At 39.9% G+C, this 15348-nt stretch overlaps 2 protein-coding genes across 3 annotated transcripts in view; one reads left to right on the plus strand and one right to left on the minus strand.

The window, feature by feature from the left end:
• The first annotated feature begins 182 nt into the window (after positions 1-182).
• Positions 183-8908, plus strand: LOC106910064 (HMG box-containing protein 1-like). 2 transcript variants are annotated; one of them, XM_014976622.2, is made up of 13 exons: positions 183-241; positions 1055-1152; positions 1851-1955; positions 2058-2238; positions 2886-3009; positions 3105-3216; positions 3494-3603; positions 4094-4250; positions 4328-4472; positions 4654-4772; positions 4889-5063; positions 5399-5540; positions 5633-8908. In XM_014976622.2, exons 1-13 carry the CDS (start codon positions 198-200, stop codon positions 5654-5656), a joined length of 1536 nt encoding a protein of 511 aa, XP_014832108.2. In that variant the 5' UTR covers positions 183-197; the 3' UTR covers positions 5657-8908. The 2 variants fall into 2 exon arrangements, with proteins under 2 accessions (XP_014832108.2, XP_014832117.2); XM_014976631.2 differs by lacking the exon at positions 183-241 and adding an exon at positions 281-853.
• A 304-nt stretch (positions 8909-9212) lies between these two features.
• The window catches only part of ptprz1b (protein tyrosine phosphatase receptor type Z1b), a 60544-nt gene continuing 54408 nt past the window's right edge, over positions 9213-15348 (minus strand). The window contains exons 28-33 of the mRNA XM_088003076.1: positions 15043-15171; positions 14817-14969; positions 14596-14738; positions 14388-14523; positions 13150-13351; positions 9213-9955 (exon numbers count right to left, since the gene is read on the minus strand). Of these exons, the coding sequence (XP_087859202.1) occupies positions 13208-13351; positions 14388-14523; positions 14596-14738; positions 14817-14969; positions 15043-15171 (705 nt within the window). The 3' untranslated portion in view covers positions 9213-9955; positions 13150-13207. The remainder of the gene's footprint in view (positions 9956-13149; positions 13352-14387; positions 14524-14595; positions 14739-14816; positions 14970-15042; positions 15172-15348) is intronic.

Consider the following 15348-nt stretch of genomic DNA (forward strand, 5'->3'; position numbering starts at 1 on the left):
ATGGGTACACCGAAAATGACCAAATAAAAATATATAAAAGAGCGAAGTGTTTAGTATTTCTTACTTTAACCATCTTTTATCAAAACCAACCCAACCCATATGTTTTACAGAGCGCAAGCTCACACTTGGCTGGCCAATGAGAAACGCCAACACCAAAGATTGACACCATGTCTGACCAATAGGGTAACTAGAACATTATGTTTACAACAACCCCCCTTTTCCCTACAAGGCGACTGTTTTGGTGAGTTGAGAAAAGTTCATTGAAGTCTTTGACGGCTTTTAAATCGCTGAATTTGAGAAGACGTTACAGAGTTGAACATATATATATCTAAACTCAGAACAGGAGTAAAAATACGAAGCTGTCAGCGCTCGTTTTTTGCTGTAAATGCAGTTTCGCAGCTCGCTCCCGTAAAGCTTTCATTGTTGACGTTGTTTTGTTGTACTGCGTTTTACGCAATAGGACGTCTGAGCCATTTAACTCGACCTAGTCATTGTTTCACCTTCCGAAAATTACTCTCGACCTGAGTTAGTCTGCCTCAGTTCCGAATGTATCGCCTTTGTTCTTGTTTTTTTTTTTCGACGTGACAGTGTTTCACTGTACTTTCCTTTGAAGTTGTACAAAACGTAAAGACTTCGACATTTGTGGCGTTTTTTTTGACAACGGGCAGTATTCCGCCATTCTGCTCTCCAAAATACCTTTATCCGAGTTTATTACATTGGTTTCCACTTGTAATTTAAAGTGTATATTCTCCGTCCTTCTCTGTACTGAATGAATGGACTTTAAATGCGCATGCGTGCTGGACCTGGACGTTTATAAACAAGGCTTCGTCACAGGACAATAGTGATGTAATAGGTAAAAGTGAAACAAGTTCGATTTTGTTCTGAAAGTGAACAATCGGTGCACAATGAAGTGATTTATATTATTGTAAATATATATCGATGTGGCTCTTATGTCACTTAAACCATAAATAAACACTAAGACTGATGCCAGTTTATTTTATGTGGTTGATTAAAGCAAATCCATTATAAACCTGTTATAAACTCTGTGTTTCAGTTACATCATGGTTTGGGAGGTGAAAAATCCACCCCTTCCATCAAGCGACTCCCATGATTGCAACATGCAACAGGTTGACCATCAGACTCAATACACAGGTAGCTAACCAATTAGCAGCTTATTGCATTTTGAGTCAATGTCAAAAACACAGTATTTATTCTTCCAAAAAATTTACTTTATTTCAAACAATTAACATTAAAAGAAAATATTTTGAACACAACACAAAAAGTAATAGCAGATTATATTAAACAAAAAATTATTTAATGTCAAAGAAATATTTCTGCATGTCAGTCAAACTTTATTTAATGAAGCTGGGTAAATGACATAACTGGACAAATTGAAAAGGAAAACTGGGGGAATATTTGTCAAATTTAGAGGCGATATGGATAAAAATTCTAGAACTAGAATGAAGGAAATCTAGATGAACACTATAAATTAAAGAAATGAAGAATAAACAAAGTTATTGAGGTTTTTTTATGATGACATCTAAAGTAAAAGGTGAATTAGATACAATTACTAAATTTCAATGAAAAACCAGGTTGAAAGTATCCGTTTTTAATCTGCTTTTAAAAACATCAATGCTGAAGACCCCAGGCTTCCAGGCAGCCTCGGGTGTTCAGTGAGTAATAAATGAATGACACCTCACAGTAAAGTTTAGCTTCAACTTTAGGTACCAACAAGACACCTTTCCCAGAAGACTTTAGAAATCTGGAAGGAAACCAGTGAAAAAGACTCATTAATACTCAGTTCCATGAGCTGCTCTAATCCTCAGCTTTCTTTTCACTGTTTCCTTCAGGAAGAATGAGTGCTGACGGGGACCAGGCTCATGATCTGCTACGCTGTGACGAACACTTCCTCTCCTCCCCTGGCATCCCCACCAGCGACAGCTTCATGGAATATGGTAGCTAACATATAAGCAGCAACCATAGCTGCTTCTTTTTTGTTGTCATTGTTTTTTGGGTTTTTTTTTTGAGTAATTCAAATGTGTGGCTTGCTCACCCAGACGACCTGCCAGACCTCCAGGAGGTTCAGGAGGAACTAACGGCGGCGCCTGTTTACCAGGTGGAGGTTGGTGTGTCGCACCAGGAGTGGCCTCAGCCTCCAGAGACGCTCTGGCTCACACAGCTGGCTCACATCGCCACGGGGCCCCAGAGCCCGCTTCTACAGGACCTGCCTCACAGCAGGTGGGCGCTTAGCTCCACACCAGAAATAGGAACTTATTCTACGAGTAGCAACACACCTGTACCACAACGGGAGCACTAATAAACTAATAACTAATAACTAATTCTTCAGGCAGTAAACCACTATCACTACAGCCAGTTGCATTGTGCACTGCTCTCAGCAAGTACGGCAAGCCTTTCATGCCAAATGGTGGAACTTTTCTAATCTATATGGTAAATCAATGATGTGAAAATAGGCATTTGATAAGTTATCCACACTTAATTGTCACTTTCTGAGTGTCAAAACGTTTTATGATCTGCAGCTGAACAGTGAGCAGCTATTTATACACGCCATAATGAATAGAGTATTTTTTTGGCACTCTTTATGAGGAACACAAGCTGGTATGGTGTTCCGGCAAAAGCAGAGTCTTTGCAGGTTTCACCAACAAACTGACCTTCTGATTTTTGTTATTCTATTGTAAAATGTTTTTTGTTTTTGTTTTTTTAAATCAGTCCACCTCAAGTAGATGAAACAGTTGGAAACATCCTCTAATGTATGGTGGCACTTTAGATTTAGTAGATTCTTTGGAGAACATCTTTTAAACCATGATAACTGCATCATGTGAATCAGAGCGCCGTTGTTCTTAGACTGTGTGGTTGGACATTTTTAGCTCCTCTGCAGTCTGCATCCCCAGCACCAGCAGTGATCTACACACCTACGCCCGTCCTCCACCTACTCTCCCGATCAGCTCGTCGCCCTCTAGAGTTCACAGCAGGGAGCGACATCGCAGCAGGGTAAAGCCAAGCTTTACTTATGTTTTGTAATAGAAATCCTTATTCTTTGTTGTGATTGGTGCTAATTGTGCCTGATGGCTGTTTTGTATTTGCAGACGAGCAGTGAGTGTGGCTCTGCTGTATCAACCAGGTCCTCCCTGTCTGATGATGAGGACATGGGCTGGAGTTTCTCCTGTCCACCCACAGTCTGGCACTGCTTTCTAAAAGGTAGATCTGTGAACAGAACAATCCTGGAGGAAAGGGTGTGATCTTCAAAAAGGATTTAAAGTTTAACCCAAGGAAGTTGGGACTGAAAATGTCTGGAGTTAGGAAAAAGTAATTAGGTATTCTACATTCGATTTCCCCTTTTCCTTCCTGTGATTGTGCCAATGACTGTGATGTTCCTGTATGTGCACAGTTACACTAAAAGTGAGCACGCAAACAAACTGGCATTTCCCCAAACTAAAGTGATACAGACTGAACGTTTTTGCTCCTCTCCAATCAGGAACTCGCCTGCGTTTTCACAGCGGCTCATGTGTGGACTGGCAGGATGTTGAGGACATGGGGTCTGGTGAAGAAGACCGTGCCGATGAAGAGCGCTCAAGATTCCTGAAGGTACAACAGCTGTCATAGGCACCTCTCTGAATTAGTATTAACTCCATTATCACTAGGTTTTTCTGCCAGTACATCAAATTAGATGCAGAGAGAGAAGAGGTATGGAATGCCATTTCATAGTCCAGCATATTCAGGATGGAATCTCCACTCCTTGTTGGATTCTCACAAACAGGGTTCAACCCAAATGCCTGACATTGTGTCATACTACAAACATCGGTACAAGCACTTCTATGTTTAGTTCTCGTATGAGTGTTTTTCAGTCCCCCAATCAATAGACTATGTGTGACGGCAGTAGCTCCACCCGAGCTGTACCGTACCATTCTACTATGGACTTACAACTGAAGTGGACCCAGGAATGGTTTGGTATGGTTTGGTTGTATGAGCCACTTTTACAATGCAAACAAATTAGCGTACCAAACCGTACTGACCCATACCGTACCGCTCAGTAGAAACGAGGCACAAAATGCATGGAACATCTTGTCTTGTACAGAGTTATGGCTCCGAGGGCCTGCAGCTGGTTGAGCACGAAGAAACTGTGTCCTGTGGTCAGGCCGTTTTGCAGCTAATCTTTGACCCCGGCGTATTCGGACATACGCCAATCACGGCCCGGTGCCAACTGGACCACCCTTTCTACGTCAAAAACAAAGGTACCAGCGTGGGTGATGAGCAGTACCAGTAGTGTCTACCAAAGACATAATTATTCAAGCTCTTTCCCTTCTCTCAGGATGGTCCTCGTTTTACCCAAGCTTGACTGTGGTGCATTATGGGATACCGTGCTATGAAATGGAAGTGGGCGATATGTGCCTGCCTCCTGGACACCGGGATGCTAAGCATACGGATGACTCCCTCGTGTTTGACACATTTAGAAGGTAAAGCAGACATTCATATTTTGGCATTTTGCAGTCTACTTTTGGGGTGAACTTCTTCTGTGAGTTTAAAGGGGCTTTGGCAAGAGCAGTAAAACAACATTCTGCTACTTAGCATTAGCATTGACTGGCCAATTAGAGAGCTTCTCCTTCCTCTTCTTCTGAAAGTGTGCTTCTTTTGCAGTTATGACTTCACTCCTCTGGACTCCTCCGCTGTTTACTTGCTGAGCAGCATGGCCAGACGCCGACATGCCTCACAGTCCAGCGGGGGCGCCGTTTCTCCCGACAGAGACACAATGCGAGGTCTTGTAATTCTTAATGTTTTAAGATTAGGCCCAACTTTTAACTCAGACATGCTGACATAATGATTTCTTTCACACAATGAAATGAGAAACTGTTTACTGTCCGACACACTTCAGACAGCCACAGTCCCAGCCATTCCCTCTCCAAACATCCAAAGCCAGCTAATGCTAAGGCGCAAGCTAGCGGCAGTGCCACGCCCAACAAGTGCAAGCGGCCAATGAATGCCTTCATGCTGTTCGCCAAGAAGTTCAGAGTGGAGTACACGCAGATGTATCCCGGCAAGGATAACAGGTAGGCGGAGCCACATGACTTTATTTTAACATGGAGGCTCACAAAAATTCATATGTCTGCAGACTTCACCCTCAGCTTGGTATTTTCTGGGTTTCATTGCATTTCATTGAGGGGTAATAGACTAAAAGGGCGAGGGGCGATTGCGAGGTCTGTCACTACACTTTTCAGATTTTTATTTGGAAAAACAAAATAAAATAAATTCCCTTCTACGCTCTACTCTGTGCTGGTCCTGATGAAACACATTCAAGTTTGTGGCAGCAACATGTGAAAGCTACAAGTTAGAGATGCTTTGAATAGGCCCCGCATGTGGTCATGCGTGTGCGTCTGTGCCGCAGAGCGATCAGCGTCCTCCTGGGCGAGCAGTGGAAGAAAATGCGAAGCGAGGAACGCCGCATGTTCACCCAGCAGGCCAAGGCGCTCGCCGACGAGCAGAAGAGGCTCAACCCCGATTGCTGGAAGCGCAAAAGAACCAACTCTGTAAGGCCACTCCCATACTCACAGCGCCACCTAATGCTTGGCTGACCTACGTCTGATTCACCTCTTGTGTTTTTTTTCCACCCCCCCAACAGGGCTGCCAAGGAAATCAAAGCTGAACTCACAAAGGCATGTAGGAGAACACAGAGTCTGGGAAAAAAGGATTCAGCACCACATCCTGTGTTGAGCTTATGTGTTTATGAGATTTTCACCGATCTCAGGACAAAGTAAACATTCACAGCTGCTCTTGCCTCGAAGCATGTTTCTTTAAAAAAAAAAAAAAAAAAAAAGTTATCGTTCCTCCAGATGGGTGTGGCGTCTCCCAGAACCGCAGGTTTTAACTCTCAGTGGCGTTCATCAATTCACAAAATGTGATCTTATGAAAACAGAGAGACTGTGGGTATTCTCAGCGTCTCTCTTTATGCTTGAACTAGGTGGAGGTTGTGGTGCTGTAGCGTTTTAGCCAAAGCAGTGTAGCCAATTTCTCTTAAAATCTATGCCATAAAATAGGATATATGCAATTTATTTTCTTGCCTGTACTATTTGTATTTAAACTATGTTTTATTGCACACAATTATATGATATGTATTTAGTGTTAGCTTATTTTAGCCTTGTTTTACTGCAGCTTTAGTGCATAATATTCATCTACTAAACAAATTTTCACCAAATGTAGCATTAATTCATTAATACTTAAAGGGATAGCTCGGGATTTTTAATCCAAGGTCCTGCTGGAGAGTAGGAAGCAGTTAATATCTTACCTACAGCAGATAACACGCTTCATTTAGTGTGAGACAACACGAGCTGAGCTCAGAGGCTAATGCTAATGTCTAGTCTAAGAGGGGCCAAAACGAAGGCCTAGAACAACTCCAGTCTCAAAAGGCCCTTGAACTATCTCTATCTTTCCACTGATTGGCTGTTTAAAGAACCTGGTTATTATTTACATTGATAATTGGTCTTTGATGCAGTGCGCCACCTATTATCGTCCTGTATGAAACACAGCATTTCGGCTGACAGTGAACATGTGATATAAAAGTAAAACAGAATAAACAACTATGAAATATTATAGTTTCTTTAATGGAAAGTTATTGTATTGTAGTGTTAATTTTTGAAAGTACATTTTAAATTAGCTTCAGCCATAGCATTTTAGTCATATTCAGGTCATTTTAGTTTGGCTGTAGCATTACTCAACTAAATCTTACCATAAATATCATGAACTACAAGATGAAGAGGAAAGACATTAACTGCTCATAACGCTTCAACAACCTTGAACTGTCTCCTTAAGGTTTTCGTATAAAAGGCAACATGTGTAGTTTTTTTTTATGTAAATGAGCAACAGTTCTGTTTGAACTCATCAAACATTACGAAGCATGTCTTTAAGAACACATAGAGTGCATTTCTCTTTTCGTCAAACATGTGCAGGGCCAGACTTTAAAGCCACGCTTCAAACATAAGAGCGGCCGGTGCAGAAAATGAGCAAAACTGCCACTAAATCCTACATGGGACCTTCAAAAGAAATGCTTTACTTCTCTCTGGCTTTTATTTTGATAGAGGGAACAGAAGGTTGAATTTCCTAAAGGAAGTGAAACCAAAAATTCATTTGACTCGATCGCCTCAGTAGTCAACTGAATGTGATCACAAAATGTGCCTTTGGTTTTAATCCACATGATTACAGCTCATGTGTTTAGCTGTAATCAAAGCTCATTTGTGTAAAATAGAAGGCAGATCATCTTAAGCAGTTCTTCGTTAGGATTTGTGTCACTCCGCTCTGTTTGGGGGCATTTTAAACCTCCACAGATAATGTTTTATCTTTGATTTTTAAATGTTCCAACCAAAATAACAGCGACACCACCCATTTACATCAAGTCCAGCTTCACCTTTTATTCTGTTTGAATTCCTGTGAGTGATTTTTGTATTTTGTATATTTCTAGTCACTGCCAGGAAATTCCAGTGAGCTCTTTGTATGAGGCATAAAAAACAGCTGGATTTACATGCACCCCTTAAAGAACTTTTTTTTTTTTTAACAGAAATTGAAACCAGAGGATGATTCTTATTTACATTCGCTTTGCCTGAATTTGCAATTTAAAGAAAATGTATTAGTGTAGAATGAGTCATCTAAATAAATAAACATAAATGCTACTAAAATATTCACTCATTAGCCCAGTTGGGTTTAACTCATGATGGAATTATAATTTTTTTAAATCTTATGGAATTTGATCTAATTTGGAAAAAAAAATCTTTTTATACCTTGAAAACCTAGATATGCAATGGTTGATTAAAAAGCTAGCTTTAGCTTTCTACTTTATTCACGTTGTGTCCACAGTACAAACCTAGGTGTATATTTTAATCGAAACAGACTTATTGTTTAAAACTAAAACTATATATTTTTTCATTATCTTTTAGAAGACATTTTACAGTTGGGTTCTATTAACTTCAGCAACATTTGTAATTTCAAATAAGCTTAGTTTTTTATTTTATTTTTGGCAGCTAAAGCTAACGGCTAATCAGATTAGGCCAAGATGGAAGCAGATTTGTCAAATATCACTTCATCCACAGAATCTTATAAATCTTTAAACTGACATTTTTAAACAAGCATACTATGTGAATGCAGTTTTACTTTTTTATTTGTAGCTGAGACAAAACTAATTCTAATTGATTGGTTTTAGCGTCACACACATACGGCGTTTGTGTTGCCGTGTGCCTGTTAGTCGCTCCATCTTCTCCATCTCTCTGTCACTCAATGGCTTTTTTCACTAATTTTCCATTTTAATCAGTCACTTCCTCAGTAGCTGTCTCTGTCTAGGATGCCATTCTGTTTATATTTGTTTAAAAAAGAAAGTATATTTGTGAAAATAATATTTTAGAAAATAAAATAATTGTGTACAAGTTCTAAAAATAAGATATTTGCTTTAGAACACATTTCGTTCTTTACATTTTTGTATAATGACAAAACCTTTTTGCTAGAGGACTTTTATACACACAGACAATTCAGGCTCTTAAAAACCTGCATTAAATAGCATTTATTAAACCGTAAATCTTAAAATATTGTTTGACTTGATAGGAACTCCTTTAGAGGGTGTATGTAAATCCACTTCCCACGCAGAATGTGACGGCATTCATCCTCTCACTGCACAGTAAGGGTCATTCTTAATGCACTTTATACACTTTATCTTCCGAGACTGCTACAGTATGTGTCATGACAAATATTAAGATTATTATAGAGAAAACTATATTTTTGTGGTTTGAATTCATCTTTAACTTCTTGTGTTGGATTATCTGACGTTTTGTTCAAGCCGTGGCGTCACGTACAGCTCAATCCGGAGGAGATGATGCCATGTAGTTCATGAGTAAAAATAAAAAGCATGACAAACCCACCGTTTGTGGCTGGTTTTTTTCGTGTTTAAGACGATTAAGTCCAGAAACTTTTATATTTTAAATCAGTTTAAAAGTACTATAGACCTTTTATTGCAATGGAAAATGGTAAGTACAGCTTCTTTTCACAACGGTGTTTCTCTAAAAACTGACTGAATTTTAATTGGATTTCTTATTTATTGGAAACACCACAGCTGCAAAATTGTTTGTTCGACGTCAGCGGAATATTGACAAAGTTTTGCTCTCGCAGCTGGTGTAGATTAAAACTGACAATATGTAAAACAAAAAATAAATCTGAGACAAAACTTTTGAAACAAATCTTTTTAATTTTATGGTTTGACATAAACACTTCCCCAGTTTTTAGCTGGAGGTCAAAGGTAAAAGACACAAAGCTGCTACAATAAACAAGAGGGATAAAAACGTACTCCAGAACATTCCATTAAAACTATAGTCATAATCAACATTTCCAGGCTAAGTTTATCAAATAGAATCCACAAGTATGCTCTTGGAAATGGCTAGAAAAATCAGCTTGTATAGTAAAATAGAAAACTATATAAAGGTACATTATAAACATACAGTAATTTGGCCTTGAAAGGGGTATTTACATGCAGAAGGTGAAACGGATCAGGATCACAGTCTGTTGAGCTCGATGTAACATCAGTGACTTTCCTGCATCTTTACAAAACTGCAACAGTCGTAGCAGGTTTCCGAGGGAACGGCTGGAATTATTAGTTTTCTTTTTGTGTTTTTTTTTTTTGTTTTTTTTTGCTCACGTCGAAGAGAAAATATAAAAATTGGTCTCAGACTGCTACTTGTGCTGCTTGGATTTCTTTTTAAGTGTTCAGCAGGCGGAGTCACAGCAGAGTAGGTGTTGAAATGAACCAAAAGAGGTTTGATGTACAGTAATGTGATTTACAAAAGGCACTGGCAAGGAGACAAAGTAAGCAAAAACAAAGTGGAGCTGATCTCATATCCGCCGCGTCATGATTTCTGCTCTTATCTGTGTCTCATTTCTACAGCTTCAGTCTGCTATCAGAGGCCTGAAAACCCTACAGAGAAAAACAGATTAGCAAAAGAAGTAAAATAATAGGGAATGGAAAGATTTACAGGATACACTTAAAACCAGAAGTTTACATACATTTTTCTCCTCACTGTCTACAGTTAAATCAGACTAAATGTCTCTTGTTTAAGGTCAGTTAGAGTCATCAAAAATGATTTCTATTTGCTAAATGCCACAAAAGTAGCAAAATATGCAAGATTTATTTGATCTTCTTCTTTATTTGGCAGCATTGCCTTTGAACTGTTTGGTCATTCACATTAGTTGGCTGGAATTCTGGCTCATTCCTATCAGATATCAAAGAAAATAAAGTTATGGTTCAGTGTATGAAAACTTCTGGTTTCAGCTGTAAAACGATCTTGACATTTCTCTAATCTCTCTTACTCAGTTAAATACACAACAGCAGATATAAAAGTCTACACACCCCCTGGTAAAACGGCAAGGTTTTTGTGATGTAAAACAAAATAAATTCCTCCAATCATAAATCATTTCAAAACTTTTTCCACCTTTAATATAATATAAAGATATCATGTGGAAAAACTGTGATGGGAGAAATTATGCAAAGTTTTAAATTTCTGTCAGTTTGGAACCTAATTTTCTGTATCACTTCAGAAAACAAAAGTTATGTATAACAAAAGAATGACTTCATGGGAAAAAAAATTGCTTTGGACCAAGCAAGAGTATAAAACTACATTTGACAGAAACCATTTGTGTTGCCAAGGGTTGCCATGTCAACATTTGACTGATGGACATCAAATTAAAATGTGCTTCAGGACAGGTTAGGGTAAAGGTGTGAACACTTAAAGGTGGAACATTTTTGAGGTTGTTTCTCATCATCTCATTTTTTAAAATTATAACCAGGATTTTTAACAGGGGGGATCTATTGTCTGCATATCCAGGTAAGGTACTAGAGCTGTTTTTGGTTACCAATCTGTGACTAACCTCTTTATCAAACAATAATGAATCACCATTTAAAAAGAAACCATCCTGTTTAGATGTGGTAAATTCTGCGTTGTTAGGGTTAGCAAGGCATTTTGCAGTTTTTCACCACAGGTCAAAGGTCAGATCAGACAATACAATTTTCATTTAGACTCTTCTCACATTGTAACTCCTGATCTCATAAGTATTTACGAGAGCTTTAAATGACACAACAGTGGGACCTGAAATAACTGAAACGCCTTTGAATTCTTTAAATGTTGGGCAAACATCATGGCTTCACTTTGATACGTCCGTTTCATTATCCTCAGTAGATGGCATAAGGAGAACCAAAGAAAAAATATATTCTTAAATGAGGACCCAAAAGTTTAAGAATATTACATATCCTTGTGAAACTTCAATAAGTATATGCTTTATATCAGTAGCGTCTGAAGAGACATGGCTTTAGCAGCTTTTGGTTCTCTAGCAAACATCGTGGTTCACCTCAGATGTTTTTAGACATTGATAAATTCTGTGTCTTGAACTTTGTTACTGAGACACCGTACATATACCCCCCACATCTGCATCATTGTTATAGAATCTGCATCAACAGCATTACCTAATCTCATACTCCACAATGCAGGCGCTCTGTCTGCACTGACGAATAGTCATTCACCACAGTATCCTGAATGTCTGAAATGGCTCCAACAGCAGGGCAGCCTGGCCCCCTTTTTCTTGATTCAGACTAAGTTTGGTCAGGCGACCATTAAATGAGGGGACTGGGACAGAGACTGACATAGAGACAAAACGTTACTCACTTCAGCCCCTTCTCCATTTGCGTGGCTCTAACCGGTTCTTCGCCAGTCAGACCTAGCCAGATTCATCTACATTTGCAGATCCTGCGGCGTTTGTTTTTGGGAACCACTTCTAGAATGGAGTAGCAGGTCCTTGATTGGCAACAAACTTCATCTGTTGACTGGCCCATGGATTTACGTCAGCAAACCCTTCTCAACCACCATTTTGAATCCAGGATGAGACCATAGTTGTTGGCGAGATGGTCAGACCTTCTGGTCCAAATGTTTTTAGCAATTGTGATGGAAGAGAACACGCAGCTTCAACCGAACGCAGCAAATATATCTGGAGATTTTGGAGAAACTGGCCCTTCAAGGGTATAAATGACATTGTGGGAGTGTCAACCACAGCTACTGTATGCTCACACCCCACCTACTTTCCCACCCACATAGTAAGGAACATGATGCCAATGGAGAAGGACCCAACTTTGGTTAGAACCTAACCAGATATTAACCAGCTAGTGAGATTTGACAATGGAGAAGGGGCTTTTATCTTTCCGCAGTAGCAAATGGACAATTTTACACCCTCTAAGCCAATACAGTTGGGCTATACACAACAAAATACCAGGACAGAAGCTTCAGTTCTTCATGTTTAGACCAACGTAAAGCCCTTTTTTTTAGCAATGCAAAAACACTCAGCAGCATAAAAAACAGCGACAGCAGCCTTAACATTTAGAGAATTCAAACAGCATGGCTTCCTTTTAGATACTTTCATGTCTCACTCCAACAAAGGTAAAAATACACCCAGAGAGAATGCTAACAGACTGTTTGGTTAATCCTGTGAGGAAAATAAAGTTTAACTGTAGGTGCGTTCACATAGCGTGATGTCACTGCAAACATTTTCATGATAGTTTTTAAAACATGTATATTAGGCCTCTGGTTAATTCAAGATTGACTGAAACTATAGGTTTGGCTAGTTGCCACTAAACATTACAACTCTGTCATAACCTTTGACCTGCACTGTATCTTCGAAACATGTTAATGCTATAATCAGACCTTTTGGAATACTGCAGTATTTTACATGGGATGACAGTTTTTCTGTTGCTTTCAAGGCATAAGCATGAACAAAATATAAACATTTCAACCTATTAATTTATTATCCATGATTATTAAAAGAAACTTTAGGGTTAAAGTCGACAACAAAATCAGTAAAGTCATCACGTCCAATTGGTGCCCGGGAAACGTGGGATCATATGATGAACTGCTGCTTTCTGTTTTCAGATTATGAAATATGTAAAAAAAAAATTAAAAATTATAAATGAGCACTTTAAATAACAAACAGCTTTCTAGGTGTTGCTGTATCTCAATTTCCCTGTGATGAGCTTTACAGTTTTTGAAAAGCTCATCACAGGTATTATAAGAGTATTATAATAAATTGTTAAATTTGACCAAGTGGACATTAAAGCATTACGATGCTCACTTTCCACAGTCATGAACGGCCCAGGCATCCATCCCAGCATGTGGGAGTTTGGGCGGGGCTACATGAGCGACTCCAGGCTCTCTGTGGCGTTGGACTGGCCCAGCGGTACCGACCCGTTCGTCTCTGGACTCTGCAGGGCTCTCTGGTCCTCCTGGCTGCTCACCAGGCTCAGCATGGCTCGGTACAGATACTGGTACTGCTCCTGTGGGTTGGGCCGGGAAGAATCACAGCTTCTTATGTAACAAAAATTACACTGATTTCTAGATTTACTTTTTTATTTTGTGTACAAACATGTAAATTCCATAAATTGTTTATGTTCTGGTGTCAGTAAAGTTTAGGATAGCTCAATATCAGTGGTTCTTAACCTGGGTTCGATCGAACCCCAGGGGTTCGGTGAGTCGGTCTCAGGGGTTCGGCGGAGCCTCTGCCGTGGAGGTAAAAACACACTTGTGTAAAGTCGTGATGACGCCCCTCTTTGCCATCACTTGCTGCAGAGGATCACGTTACATTGCTTAACCAATCAGAGCTGCGGAGGAGCACTGATTGAAGGAGCTTCACTCTCAGCATGGATTTGAACTTGTGTCTTTAATTATTTCAGCAAAGCTCACCGTTTTTACCAAATTCTGCAGTTTTCGGTGTACTTCTAAATCTGCTCCTTAATCGCATCTTTTCGGGGTTGGTACTGCCTCTAGTGGCGTGGGGGTGGTAACACAATATAATTATATTACTAAATCAGAATACCGCAATTTGTTTATTATTTATTATGAATTTTTCATTCTCTTAAGAATGTAGAGCTAATTAAATTATCTAAACAAGACCTTAAAGTGGTTCCAGTTTCTTCCTACCCCATTTTGAGCATGATATGTTAACTGAAACAAAAAAATCTGTATTTTCTCTTCTTTCTTATGCACTCCTTGTTACTGTGCACTATTTTATTTTTATATTTGTATCATGTTCGAATAAAATTTCATTTCATTTCATTTCATTTCTCTCAATGGCCAACCTGTTGAAACTGTGGCAAATTTTAAATACCTTGGGTCGTTCCTGGATAGTCAGCTCAACTTTGCTAAAAACACTGACTATATTTTGAAGAACTGTTCTCAGAGACTCTACCTTTTAAGAAGACTTGGTGATCTTGGGGTGACCCAACTAGACTCTAGTTAGGTCACCCCAATGTCTTGAATTTGGGGGAGGAAAAAAAGTAATCTTCCACAACTCAACGCCGCTCCAGTACTTACGATGTCATTGAAAACCCCAGGTCTCATGAGGTTGGTCATCCGTGCCACCATGTAGACGTCCACGGCTCCCTCCTCCTCCAGCTGGCTGAACAGGGTGCTGAGGGCACAGAACAGCCCTGATGTAGCTCCTCCCAACCTGCACACAAACACACATTTAGTTCCTGAAAGGAATCCGACCTTTCAGTAATCCTCTCTGTGTTTTACTCACGGATCGTGAACGACTACGAGTTCCTGTGAGTGTCTGCTGCGCTCTCTGACCATGCTGATGAGGTCGAAGCTGTTTCTGATGGGACTGTCTGGGTTAGGCCAGCAGGGGGTGCTGTACTGACGTACGTGTAAGATGCAATCATTCTGGGGGGAGGCATGGACACTGCATCAGGAATCATTCTGTTGGGGGGTTTGATAGTAACGTGTGTGAGAGTTTATCACCTGAGGAGACTGGATTGTAAAATCCTGCACAAAAACCCTTTCATCATTGGTCAGATGTACAAGCTCCTCCCCCGTGTGAGACACAGTGAATCCATCAAAGATCAATGGCAGGTCTTTACTAGGCCAGTAGACACAGCAGTCCCTCTTTTCATTCTAGAAAATAAAAACATGAACGCAGCTGCATTAAAGGAACTCATTTAAAAGGCAGAGTGTGAGCAGGTCGTACCTGATTGTGTGTGTCCGGCAGACAGATAACTGTGTGTGTGTTGTGCTCCCAGATCATTCTCCAGAAATCCTCCACGGTGCTGCTCATAGGCGTCTGACTCACTATGAAACCTTTACAGCAGTGGTGTCCCTGTAAGAACTGGAGCTGTAACACTGAAGAACTCCGGGGGGTTTTAAAAACGGCAACCAACAGAGAGGCGTTTAGAGAAACACGAGGGCTTTACTGACATTTAGAGATCAAAACGCAGATGCCTATGGCGCGGCATTATGGCCAAAATGAAAACTACTGCACACTCAGCAGTGGCTA

This window comes from Poecilia mexicana, unplaced genomic scaffold (assembly GCF_051168715.1).
Source record: "Poecilia mexicana isolate PSO_F unplaced genomic scaffold, ASM5116871v1 scaffold_23, whole genome shotgun sequence".
NCBI classification, from domain to species: Eukaryota; Metazoa; Chordata; class Actinopteri; order Cyprinodontiformes; family Poeciliidae; genus Poecilia; species Poecilia mexicana.